This window comes from Phyllostomus hastatus, unplaced genomic scaffold, assembly GCF_019186645.2.
Source record: "Phyllostomus hastatus isolate PE091 unplaced genomic scaffold, TTU_PhHast_1.1 phas_contig_40, whole genome shotgun sequence".
NCBI classification, from domain to species: Eukaryota; Metazoa; Chordata; class Mammalia; order Chiroptera; family Phyllostomidae; genus Phyllostomus; species Phyllostomus hastatus.
In genome coordinates this window covers 60,263,829-60,277,645 of record NW_025333872.1, presented here as the reverse complement: position 1 = coordinate 60,277,645, position 13,817 = coordinate 60,263,829, and the positions used below count along the sequence as shown (strand labels likewise).

Here is a 13,817-nt window from a genome sequence, read left to right as displayed (position 1 = left end):
TAGATACTCAATGGGCTTCAACGTTGCCTTCTCCTACCTGTTTAGTGAGGGAATCGTCACTAACCTCAAATAACGTCATTTTTCTGCCCTGACCAGTGTGGCTCAGTGGGTTGGGCATCATCTCACAAACCAAAAGGTCACTGATTCTATCCCAGTTAGGGCATATGCCTGGGTTTCAAGCCAAGTCCCCAGTTAGGGGCGTGGTGCACGAGGCAACTGATCATTGTTTCTGTAACAGTGATGTTCCTTTCCCTCTCTTTTTCCCTCCGTTCCCCTCTCTCTAAAAATAGAAACAAAAAAAAATGGTAATTTTCCTCAACTCATTATCTAGGAAAATTCCCACACAGTGGAAGGGAGGGGAAATTCCAGCCTGTGGAAATTCCAGCCTGTGGAAAGGAACTGGTGTGCTTAAGGAATTCTGTGATCAGAGGGCTGGCAGAGTCCCAGAGCCCTCCCCTCTTCCCCACTCCTAGCTCCCAGCAAAGACCAGAGAAGAAGCAGGGCACTCAGGACCTGGGACAAGAGGCTGAGTATCTTGGGGGCATCAGCATTCACCACACTCAAAAACAAAACTTAGGGACTGTTCAAGGACAGTAACCTCTTAAGAAACAGAAATCTTCACCGTTTTTTCCTGGTTGCTTCCTAGGCAAAAAGCTGGCATTTTTCTTACAGAAAGTTCCAGAACCAAATATTAGGAACATAGACTTGAGTGATCATAGTGAGCAATCATCTTAACATACACTTTTGGGTGTTACCAGGGTATCAGAATTAATGACAAAAGTCAGTGTGGGGAAATGGGGGAGGGTGATAGACAAGAATGTCCCTAATGCTCTGAGCTTTGTTAACACACTGATCTAATTCCAGCTAAGATCACCCATCCTCCTCTATGTTCCCTCCCTTCTCTTCAGTTGTTCTAAGGGTTGTTTGTTTTTAATGTAGACACTTATTAAATTAAATCAAATACAAAATTAAGTTTAAAATAATTGAGATTTAATGTATTGATTTAGAACAAGAACTAAAATTAAAATACATTTTGTCCTTTAGTCCACTGGCTTCAAAGTGTGGTCCCCACCGGCATTCACTTGAGAATTTATAAATGTAAATCCTTTGGCTCCATCCCAGACCTACTGAAGTCATCCAAAAATTCTGATGCACGACAAAGTTTTGAAATCAGTGTTCTAGTCCAGTGTTCCTTAATCCTGGCTGCACATTGAAATTACCTAGTAAACTTAGAAAAGTGTCATTGTCTGTGTCCCATCCCCAGAGATTCTAATTTGATTGGTTCAGGGTATGGTTATGGATATGGGAATTTTTTTAAGTTTCTCTTATGCTTGTAATTAGAAGTCAGGACTGAAAACCATTGGTCCAGCCCACCTAACATCATCTGGGCCTTTACAGCCAAGTATAGCCACTGAAATCAAATACACTCTTAAGAGTGTGAGGGTGGGAGAGGGACTAGTCTCCCTCCCAAAAACATAAAGAACATAAAGAACATCGTGAATTTCTCATGAGCAAATGCTCAGCGAGCCACCACTGTCTTCTTCTCCAGGCAACCCAAGACAAAAGAATGGATGCAGAGGCTCCGAAGAGAATTCACTGTGTATATAAATGAGGGCATCATTTCTAACATCAAAAAACTTGATCTCTTCCACCTCAACATCTAGAAAAATTCCTATGCGGCTAAGGCCAGGACTTGTAGGAATTCTGGTGTCTGGGATGGAGCCGGAGTAGATTGCTCCCTGCTTCATGCTAATGGTCCAGAAACCATGCTCCGGGGAAAAACTCTCCTTCTTTCTGTCGACTGATTCCTTGCAGACTCCCAGAGCCCACTCCTTCCCCTCTTCCACTTCTACCTCCCAGTAATGGCGACCAGAGGAAAAGCATGGGGTGCCCAGGACACAGGGCATAGCAGCAAATCTCTGGGGATCTTCCATCAAGTTGTGGCATATCTTCCCACAGTGGACTTTCCTTAGATCCTCAGATAGGACAAGACGGGAGTTTGCAGTGGCTGCGTCCAGAGTCATATCCTCCTGGAACTTCAAGAACTTCTCTGTCACACACAGATTTTGGTTCAGGAGGAAATGGTGCTGTTTGATGAGAAGTGAGAGTATACTAACTTGCCATTCTTCCATAGGTGGTTTCTTGTTTACTCCTCGACATATGGGGCAGATTAATTTCGGCTCTTCCATTTCCTGCAACCAGTGTTGCATGCAATCATAGCAGAATATGTGCATACAGGAGAGGGAAATGGGACGGTTGAAAAGCTCCAGACAAACTGAACAGCTTGCTTCATCTCGTAGTCTTGCAAACATGGTTTCTCAAGGTCACTCCTTAGCAGTCAACTGAGCTGAAATGGCCCTTTATTGTCTTCTAGGGGCAATCAGGAGCCTTCAGTACAGTGTCTGCTCTTGAACAATCAGGCCGTACCTAAACCCAATACAAAAATTAAATAATATAAATCTTTATATAGTTTATACATGAAAGTGACACTAAGTCACCAGAGGATCACAGTAAAGGCAAAATCTATGAGAAAAGCTATGAAAACAATCCAAAATCTAGGTGGTCACAAGAGAGAAAGAGGAAAATGGATATCATCTTTTCAAGTATGGCAGTTTACCTTGTCTGGAGACTTCGAGGGGAAGTTTTATGTGTGGGAGATAAGTCCAGCTGGGTCTATAATAGGTTCTAGGAGTACGTCTCTGCCCCTAGTCAGTATTCCTTTGTAGGTCACCTGCAGTTCAAGAAAAAGAATTTCCACATTTAGATACAATCATAAAGCCAATCCTACCCTACTGATCACAGAAAAGTGCCTCTAAGGAGCCCTCAAAATTTCAAAGAAAATTACCCTATATGAGTACAACTAGCCAAAACCACTGCAAAATGAATGATATGCCCATAATAGAATCGGTTTTAAGGACAAAAACCTGGGTGACTAGAGCAACCTGGAACTCATCTCCACTCAACAAATACTTATTAGCCTTCCATGCTCCCAGCCTCAGCTAGACTCTAGAGCTACAGAGTTGTATAACGAGAGATGGGATATCTACCAAGTGTAATGTGGAATCTTTGGAACCTGTCCCACCCTGTTTCCTGAAAGGGCCTAGCTGAGCAGCAGCAGAGATCCCTTCAAAATCCCTTATCACTGGAGAGAGAAGATGGTGTTGGAGTAGGAGGGAACAGATTCCAGTAGGAGGGAACAGATTCCACTTCACCCTACACACGGGAGAAAATCCTAGCCAATCTATGGAGTAAATGAGCAAACAACCAACAGTACCTCAGCATATATGAAATTAAGAAACCAAAAATTGTAGCCGACACCAAAAAACCAGATGGTAAGGAGAGTGCTTCAGGACAATAAGGTCCCAGGGACCAGCGCAGCTGCAGCCCCAGGCCTGGTGCCCACTGGGTCTGCCATAGCATCCTTGGGAGAGAGCCAGGGCAACTGCTCCCTCCCCAGCCAAACAAAGTCTGAGCAGCACCGGGAGAAACATGGTTGCTTTAAGTTGCAGAGAGGGGAATAAGGACTAAGTAGCAAACACATAGGGACTGTGAGCACCCACCGAGTCTGTGGATGCTGGAAGAGTTGAAAGTCGTTCAGTGACAGGCCCTGACCCCAATAGTCACCGATCTGGCTGGAGAATTGGGCTGTGCAAAAGGCCAGGCCACTGTATGGAGCAGCAGGCTTAAGTAGGAGAAATTTCTCAAAAAGAAAAAGAGAAAAGACAAACACTGGGGAATTCTCCTACAGCAATTGCTCCAGCCTCCCCTCCACCCAGCTGGGCAGTGATCCTGAGATTGTGCAGAAGGTTGTGCAGAAGACCCTGTACACCCCCATAGCACTGGGAAGGGTGTGCACCCGTGGGACCAAGGCAGCCTGGCCGAGCATGTGCGTGCCCACACCCCAGCCCACAGCAGTAACCCCAGGGGGAAAGGCCTGGATCCTGCACCCAAGGCACCAGGGAGAGGCGCGAGGATAGCTCCAGGGAGAGTGCTTGCAGGCTGACTGAGTGCAGATTGGGGAGGAAGAAAAGCCATACCAATTGCCCTTCAGCCTGCTGCAGCCAGCAAGACCAGAAAAAAAGGTGTGGCCACTTTGAAATCAAGAGGCTTTTTTATCTTATTCTATTTTTATTTTTTTATAATTTTTTATTTTTTAATTATTATTTTTTATCTTTCAATTCCTTTTTTCTCTTTCCTTCTTTCTTGTTTTATTCCTTCTTCCTGTCTCTCCAATTTTATCTCTTTTTCCTCTTCTGCCTTTTTTTTTTAACACCTACAAATGAGACAAAAAATAAAAACCCTGGAACTGTAAAAAGACCAGACGTGGACCCAAAGAAGGGGTATCACAACAGCTGAAACAGTGAGAAAAATTTCACTGCTATTACAGAGAAACTGCAACTTATTGCATATTTCTATTAGTATTTTTTTTCATTATTCTTACATCTTATATTTTAATAGTATTTTTGTATTCCTCTTCTTTTGGTATAGTCTGCTTTGCTTGGCTGGTTATATTGTATCATTTGACAGGTTTCCCCTGATATCTCTTTCAGAGTGTATTGCTAATTTACTGTCCTTCACAAAACTTGTGTCCCATTAGCACACTACTCAAGGTCCTACTCCTTATCCTTCTTATCTAGATCACATAGATTCTGTCATATGACTGTTGCTCTAATATTATTGTAAATAATTCCTGTTCCATGCAATTGTAAGTACTTCACAACACCCCCTCTCCCCCCACAGACCTTAGCCCACTTCAGTTTCCTGAACTCTATTCCTGTAGTGGTTAACTCTATTCTCTCACACACTACGCTTATTTGCTATCCTCTACTCTCACCTTACTTCAGAATCTGACCTCCCAAAACCTCACTGCTTTCTAGATCCAACTCACAATCCTTCCCTCTGCAACAAAAGTCTTATCTTCTTTCCATCCTTTCTAAAAATCGTCTAGTTGGGTCGAAGATCATGGTTAACACTATACATAGTTAAAGGATCTCCTATCTCTTCTCTACTGGCTGCTACTGTAAATATCATAGAATAGTCTCTTACTGTCTTAAACCATTTTGCCTCCCCCCTCTGCCTGATCACAAAAAAGAGTAGGTGGAAGCAGTGAACACCAGGATACTCACTGGAAGAGGAAACCCAACAACAAAGGAAACACTAACAGATAACAACTGAAGAAGGTGAAGGAGGGAATGGAAACCACACAAACCTCAATCCAGGACCTATCTGGAAATACAACTAGATAGTGGAGAAAATACCCAGTACAAACAACTGAACAAGAGCAAGAGAGAATCCTCAAAACTTTGTACACATGGAAGAACCACCTTCAACAAAACCTGCCCTCACCAGCACAACAAAATACAAGAGGTGGTGCACAGAGTGACCCTCATTTAACCACCTGGTGGGAAGGAACCACCAAAGAAAGACCCAACAACAATCAAAACACAAACACAAACACAGAGCCAACTTAAATGACATCCCAAGACCAGTGAGCTTGGGAGATCAAGGAAACTGCACCACTGAATCTCACAGGTATTCTACCACAGAAGTTCACACCACAAACCCAGGGAGCCAGAACAGATCAATTTAAGAAGCTGAAGATAACAAGAAAAGACTCAAAAACAATGGGAAGACAAGGAAACAATCCCCAAATGAAAGGAAAGGAGGAAGCCTCACAAAGAATGCTAAATGAAATAGAGGCAATTCAACTATCAGATACTGAGTTCAAAGCAATGGTCATCAGGAAGCTCAATGAGCCCACAATGAGCTACCAGAAGCTACAGGGAAGCTACAATGAACTCACTGCAAACTATATCAACATGAAAAAGGAAATAGAAACTATCATCAAGGGCCAAGAGGAAATGAAGAATACAATTTCTGAACTGAAGAACACAGTAGAAGGAATGAAAAGCAGGATCAATGAAGCAGAAGATCAGATCAGTGAGGTAGAGGACAAACTAGAAAAAGACACCCAGAAAGGGCAAGAAAAGGAAAAGAGGCTCAGAAAGAATGAAGAGGGATTAAGAGAAATGCAAGACAATATCAAACATAATAATATCCATATAATAGGGATACCAGAAGGAGAAGAAGAGGAGCAAGGGATAGAAAATCTATTCAAAAACATAATGATGGAAAACTTCCCTAATTTGATGAGAGAAAAATTCACACAAATCCAGGAAACACAGAGAGTCCCAATCAAGAGGAAACCAAAGAGGCCCATTTCAAGACATATCATAATTAAAATGGCAAAATACCAGGGCAAAGAGAGAATCTTAAAAGCAGCAAGGGAGAAACAAGAAGTAACATACAAGGGAGCCCCAATAAGGTTAGCAGCTGACTTCTCAATGGAAAGACTCTAAGCCAGAACAGAATGGCAATAAATATTCCAAGTAATGAGAACCAGAGGCCTGCAAGCAAGGCTACTTTACCCAGGAAGGCTCTCAATAAAAATAGAAGGCCAAGTAAGGAGCTTCCCAGATAAAAGAAGTCTAAAAGAATACACCTCCACCAAACCAGCTCTGCAACAGATGCTAAAGTGACTGCTTTAAGGAAAAGAAGGCAAAGAGAGAGAGATAAAGAGAAAGAGGAACACAGGTACAAAAATGGCAATGAATAAGTACCTATCAGTAATAACCTTAAATGTAAATGGATTAAATGCTCCAGTCAAAAGACATAGAATAGCTGAATGGGTAAGAAAGCAGGACCCACACATATGCTGCCTATAAGAGACCCACCTCAGAATAAAAGACCTACACAGGCTAAAAGTGATTGGCTAGAAAAAAAATATTCCAAGCAAATAGACAGGGGAAAAAAAGCCAGGGTAGCAATACTCATATCAGACAAAATAAACTTCAAAAAAGGGGCCATAAAGAGAGACCCAGAACGTCACTACATAATATTCAAGGGAAGAATCCACCAAGAAGACTTAAACATTGTAAATATATATGCACCCAAAATAGAAGCACCCAAACACATAAAAAAAATCTTAGAGGACTTCAAGAAAGACATTGACGGCAACACCATTATAGTAGGGCATTTTAACACCCCACTGTCAAAAATGGACAGATCTTCCAAACAAAATATCAACAAAGATATTGTGGCATTGAACAATGCCCTAGATGAAATGGGCCTAACTGATATATACAGAGCCCTTTGTCCCAAACAAGCAAAATACACATTCTTTTCAAATGCACATGGAACATTTTCAGATACGCCAGCTGATAGGACACAAAACAAGCCTCAACAAATTCAAGAAAATTGTCATTATACCAAGCATTTTCTCTGACCACAAGGGACTGAAACTAGAAACCAACCCCAAGGGAAAAAACCCAGAACACTCAAAATCATGGAGATTGAATAGCAAGTATAAACAATGAATGGGTCAAAATGAAATTAGGGAAGAAATCAGAAAGTTTCTGGAAACAAATGAAAATGAACTCACAACAACCCAAAACTTATGGGACACAGCCAAGGCAGTCCCTCTCAGGGCTACAGGCCTACCTAAAAAAGATAGAAACATTTCAAACAAACAACCTAACCCTACGCCTACAAGAACTCGAGGGACAACAACAAAGACAGCCCAGAGGAAGTAGAAGAAAGGAAATAACTAAGATCAGAGCAGAATTAAATGACATAGAGACTAAAAGCACAATTCTAAGGATCAATGAATCCAGGAGCTGGTTCTTTGAAAAGATAAACAAAATTGACAAGCCTTTAACCAGGCTCATCAGAGAGAGAGAGACAGAGAGACAGAGAGACAGAGAGAGAAAGGATCCAAATAAACACAATCAGAAATGAAAGAGGAGAGATTACAACTGACACCACAGAAATTCAAAGGGTTGTAAGAAATTACTATGAAGAACGGTATGCCAGAAATTTGAAAACCTAGGTTATATGGACAAATTTCTAGAAAAATATAATCTTCCAAAACTCAATAAAAAAGAAGCAGAAAGCCTGAACAAACCAATAACAGCAGATGAAATTTGAAGCAGTAATCAAAAAACTCCCAACACACAAAAGCCCAGAACCAGAGGGCTTCACAGGAGAATTCTACAAAGCATTTAAGGAAGAGCTAACCCCTAACCTCCACAGACTATTCCAAAAAATTCAAAATGATGGAAGACTCCCAAACTCTTTCTATGAAGTCGACATCATCCTAATCCAAAAACCAGATAAAGACACAACAGAGCAAGAAAACTTCAGGCCAATATCGCTCATGAACATAGATGCTAAAATCCTCAACAAAATATTGGCAAACCGCATCCAACAATACATTAAAAAGATCATACACCATGACCAAGTGGGATTCATCCCAGGGATGCAAGGATGGTTCAATATTCGCAAATCAGTAAATGTAATACATCACATAAACAAAACAAAGGACAAAAATCACATGATCATAATAGATGCGGAAAAAGGATTTGATAAGGTACAGCACCCATTTATGATAAAAACACTCAACAAAGTGGGAATAGAGGGAGCATTCCTCAACATAATAAAGGCCATATATGAGAGACCTACAGCCAGCATCATTCTCAATGGGCAAAAATGAAAACCTTTTCCACTAAGATCAGGAACAAGACAAGGTTGTCCACTTTCACCACTTCTATTCAATATAGTACTGGAAGTTTTAGCCACAGTGACCAGACAAGAAAAGGAAATAAAAGGCATCAAAATCGGAAAGGAGGAAACAAAACTGTCATTGTTTGCAGATGACATGATAGTGTACATGGAAAATCCTATAGACTCCACCCCAAAACTGCTTCACCTAATAAACGAATTTGGCAAAACAGTGGGATACAAAGTCAATATCCAGAAATCAAAGGCATTTTTGTATAGCAACAATGAAACAACAGAAGCAGAAATCAAGAAAAAAATTCCATTCCATATAGCAAAAAGAAAAAATACCTAGGGATAAATCTAACCAAGGAAGTAAAAGACCAGTATACAAGAAAACTACACAACACTGAAGAAAGAAATCAAGGAAGACACAAACAAATGGAAACATATACCACGTTCATGGATTGGAAGAATTAACATCATCAAAATGTCCATGCTACCCAAAGCAATTTACAGAGTCAATGCAATACCTATTAAAGTACCAATGGCATATATCACAGACATAGAACAAACATTTCAAAAAATCTATGTGGAACCATAAACGATCCCAAATAGCTGCTGCAATTTTGAGAAAGAAGAGCAAAATAGGAGGGTATCACAATACCTGATACCAAACTGGATTACAAGGCCACTGTAATCAAAACAGCCTGGTACTGGCATAAGAACAGGCACGTGGACCAATGGGACAAAACAGAGAGCCCAGAAATAAACCCAAGTCTCTATGGTCAATTAATATTTGACAAAGGGGGCAGCAACATAAAATGGAGTAACAATAGTCTCTTTAACAAATGGTGTTGGGAGAACTAAACAGCTATGTGCAAAAAAAGTGAAACTCGAGCACCAACTTACACCATACACAAAAAATAAATTCAAGGTGGATAAAAGATTTAAATATAGCCCTGGCTGGTATAGCTCAGTGGATTGAGCGCGGGCTGTGAACCAGAGTGTCGCAGGTTCGATTCCCAGTCAGGGTACATGCCTGGGTTGTGGGCCATGACCCCCAGCAACCGCACATTGATGTTTCTCTCTCTCTCTCCTTCTCCCTTCCTTCCCTCTCTAAAAATAAATAAATAAAATCTTAAAAAGAAAAACTAAACTAAAATGTAAAAAAAAATAAAAAAAAAGATTTAAATATAAGCCGTGACACCATTAAAGTCCTAGAGGAGAACATAGGCAGGAAAGTCTCAGATATTTCATGCAGCAACATTTTTTACTGCTATGTCCCCCCAGAGCAAGGGACATAAAGGAAAGAATAAACAAATGGGATCTCATCAAAATGAAAAGCTTCCGCACAGCTAAAGAAAACACTATTAAAATAAAAAAGAGAACCAACTGTATGGGAAAACATATTTGCCAATGATACCTCAGACAAGGGTTTAATCTCCAAAATATATAAAGAACTTACACAACTCCACTCTAAGAAGACAAGCAACCCAGTTAAAAAATGGACAAAGGACTTGAACAGACACTTCCCCAAGGAGGACATACAGAGGATCCAGAGACACATGAAAAGATGCTCAATATCGCTAGCTATCAGAGAGATGCAAATTAAAACCACAATGAAATACCACTTCACACCAGTCAGAATGGCCATCATAAACAAAGCAACAAACAACAAGTGTTGGAGAGGTTGTGGAGAAAAGGGGACCCTAGTGCATTGTTGGTGGGACTGCAGACTGGCACAACCACTATGGAAAACAGTATGGAATTTTCTCAAAAACTAAAAATGAATCTGTCTTTTGACCCAGAAATTCCACTGCTAGGATTATATCCTAAGAACCTTGAAACACCAGTCCAAAAGAACCTATGCACCCCAATGTTCATAGCAGCACAATTGAAAATAGCTAAGTGTTGGAAGCAACCTAGGTGCCCATCAGTAAATGAATGGATCAAAAAACTATAATACATTTACACGATCGACTTCTATGCAGCAGAAAGAAAGAAGGAGCTCCTACCCTTTGCAACAGCATGGATAGAACTGGAGAGCTTTATGCTGAGTGAAATAAGCCGTGTGGTAAAAGACAAATACCATACGATCTCACCTTTAACAGGAAGCTAAAGAACAAAACAAAGAAACAAGCAAAATATAACCAAAGACACTGAAATAGAGAACAGGCTGATAGTGACCAGAGGGGAGAAGGAAGAGAATTTTAGGGGAAAAGGGGGAGGGTTTACAGGAACAAGTATAAAAGACACACCGACAAAAACTAGGGGGGAGTGGAAATTGGAGGGAGGTGGGGAGGGCTTGGTGGATGGGCTGGGATGAGAGTAAAAGACAGAAAAATGTACTTGAACAACAATTAAAATAAAAATTTTTAAAAAATCCCCTATCACCATTTCCAAAAAAACCCCAACAAATTGAGATAGTGCTTGCAATGTAAATGTGTTTGCCTAACCCACCTTTGAAGATTATCTAAGAAAACAATTTCACAAAAGAAAAAAATGCTACCTCTTTAAAAATTTATTTGCAATGTTATCTATGCTCCCAAATAATCTGAAATGATCTAACTATATAATAATGAAAGGATTCAGTTAATTATAACACAGCTATTGAAAGTGGTAGGTATGTTAAAGTGAAAACCCAGAAAAGCCTCGAAGAAAATGTTAGAAAATAAAAAGGAGCCATTTTAAAACCATATACAGTAGTTGAAAACACAGAAAAATACATGTACATATAAAAACGACCTAAAGTTAATATGTAAAAATTTAAATGGTGATGTTAGAATGGAACGTGAATAAAATTCCCTGGTATTGAATAAGATGAATTCTTTCTCTCCCGAAATCCAAAAGTAAAGGCATTGGAAAGATAAGTTGTAGGAAAGAGAGAAATGGGGCAGGGGAAACAGCCTAGACAGAAGCAATCCCTTACCTTGAATTAGGGACTTTCGGCTGAGGTTCTGAAGGTCTGAAGGTCTGAAGGTCTGAACTCCACACCACCACCTCTCCTGGGCTTCACTTCCTCCTGAAGTGTGTTTGAGCACACAGACTCTGCATTTTTATAGTCCTCCAGACGTAGTCTCCACCCACACTCACGCTCTGGACCCCACTAATTGGATCAACTAAATCCACTAAATCCAATCAAGTAAACTTAATCCTATTTCTTGGCCAACTTGAATCTACTGCCTGTGCTCTTTTTTTAACTCTTCAAATGCAATCAACATTCAATATTATACTAGTTTCAGGTATACAGAATAGAGGTTAGACATTTATATAACTTATGAAGTGATTCCCCATAACTCTCATACCCATCTGACATCATATGTAGTTATCTCAATATTATTGACTATATTCCCTGTGCTATATTTCACATCTTTGTGACTATTTTGCAACTGCCAATGTGTACTTTTAATCCCTTGAATTTTTTCACCCAGCTTCCCAACCTCCTCCCTATATCTTAATACCCACAGTACAACATAACAAAAATGTGCACGAAGATTTTTTTATTTTTTAGAGTAATTTTAAATTTTCATTAATGTTTCTACAAGGTAAGATTAAATCACAAAGTAAGTTCAATTCCATAGGTTCCTGATTAAAAATAAAATGGACTTTCACACATGCTGGTAAGATAAGAGGCTTGCAAAGCAAATTGGGCCCTTCTGGTACTGATTCCCGGGTGGATAGGTTTGTGTACGTTCTAGGACCCTGTGAGTCTCTCCAATGAACTCTCCTGTGATAATGGGAGTTTCTCCCACCCCGGCAACCCCCACAGGTGTTTTCAGTCAGAGGTTTTGAGACTTTATTTCCCCACAACTGGAACCCTGGGTTGTGTAGCCTGTCTCGCTCCCCAATTGTTCCTCCTGGTTTATCCACACAAGAATGTAGGACCATCCCGTCCTCCAGCCACCACCTTGCTATTGCCATGTGTCTTCTCTGCCCCAGCTGCCTGTCTCTGCCCCTCCTACCACGTGAGGTGTTCCACCCAGAGCCCTGCCCCCGGCCATCAAAGACATAATCTGCTTGGGGAGGAAAGGTAGCCAATCTCTCAAAGGAGAAGGGCCTTGAGAACATTCCCAATGGGCTTTTATTGGGTTTAATTTGCATAGGAATGCAGGGAAAGCTCATCAATCATTGTCAGGCAGTAATAATCAAACAATAGATAGCATTCAAAGAACTATGAGGGCTTATTCTGAGTGAGGGTCAGATAGCTAAAAGGGCCATAAAACTTTGGGAAACAAATTCATTTTATGTTTGAACCCTTATCAGAAAATTGAGGGCATTCTTAGCAAAGCAGATTTCACAGGATTTTATGCATTCTTTCTTAGGCCTGATCAACCTGGGGAACCACCCATTCCTGCCCACAAAGCAGATTTCACAGGATTTTATGCATTCTTTCTTAGGCCTGATCGACCTGGGGAACCACCCATTCCTGCCCAGGGCTATACCACCCTCTGTCATTGTTTTAGGCTTAAGTCAGGTGGGGGGAGTAAGACAGCCAAGAGATTAGGAAACTTCTTACAGACAGAATGAGTATTCAGGCTCTGTCAAAGCTGAGGGGTGAGGGTCTATCACCCCTTTTTTCTATAGTCCCCAAAGTCCTTCCCTGATGTCCCCATCACAACCATGCCTGTCTCAGCCTTCCCTTTCTTGAGGAATCTTACCAGCCATTGGCTACTAGTCACCTGCCTAGGGCCAAGCAGGGTGAAGTAAAGGGGGCAGAGGTGGTAGGTACCCCTGTTGGGAAACTAAGTTTTGTCTCCTTAGTGGCTTATGGTCCCCAGCTCTCTCACTGAGCCTTAGCCATGGGGGGCAGGGGCAGGTTACAGCTTCTGCAATTAAGCAGGGCAGTTCCCAACACTACCAGTCTGGATGAATATATCTTCTTTAACTCCTCGGTTGTCAGACTTCCATACAGTTCGATTTTATGGCAGTTCTAGTTGGTTTTTGTTTTTAAATTGTTTGTTGTCCATTTTTTTTCGGTTTCGTGAGGAAGCAAAGCAACCTATGCCTCCATTTGGCCAAAAAGCCTAATGCTCATTTCTTAAAATAACATCAAAGACCTCTGAAAGCAATGTCAGCTAATTTATGTGAAAGGAATGGAGGAAACTATTATAACCTTACTTTCCTATCAAGGCCCTCCTCCCACCTAAAACTTTTGCAATTATCTATGACTATCAATGACTATAAGAAGTGTCCAACAAAGATGAGATGCTAGTTTGTAATGAATTTATTTATTAATTCAGGTATTCCTACCACAAATA

General features: G+C 40.8%; 1 protein-coding gene across 1 annotated transcript; it reads right to left on the bottom strand.

The window, feature by feature from the left end:
- Positions 1 to 1,123: 1,123 nt before the first annotated feature.
- RFPL4B (ret finger protein like 4B) lies at positions 1,124 to 11,569 on the bottom strand. Its single transcript, XM_045844047.1, has 3 exons — positions 11,489 to 11,569; positions 2,618 to 2,731; positions 1,124 to 2,427 (listed from the first exon to the last, which is right to left on the bottom strand). The coding sequence occupies exon 3, from the start codon at positions 2,310 to 2,312 to the stop codon at positions 1,506 to 1,508; it is 807 nt and encodes a 268-aa protein (XP_045700003.1). The 5' UTR covers positions 2,313 to 2,427; positions 2,618 to 2,731; positions 11,489 to 11,569; the 3' UTR covers positions 1,124 to 1,505.
- Positions 11,570 to 13,817: the final 2,248 nt, after the last annotated feature.

Bases quoted from the DNA above. Each gene is read 5' to 3' on its own strand.
- RFPL4B (XM_045844047.1), bottom strand. From the start codon at position 2,312: ATGTTTGCAAGACTACGAGATGAAGCAAGCTGTTCAGTTTGTCTGGAG.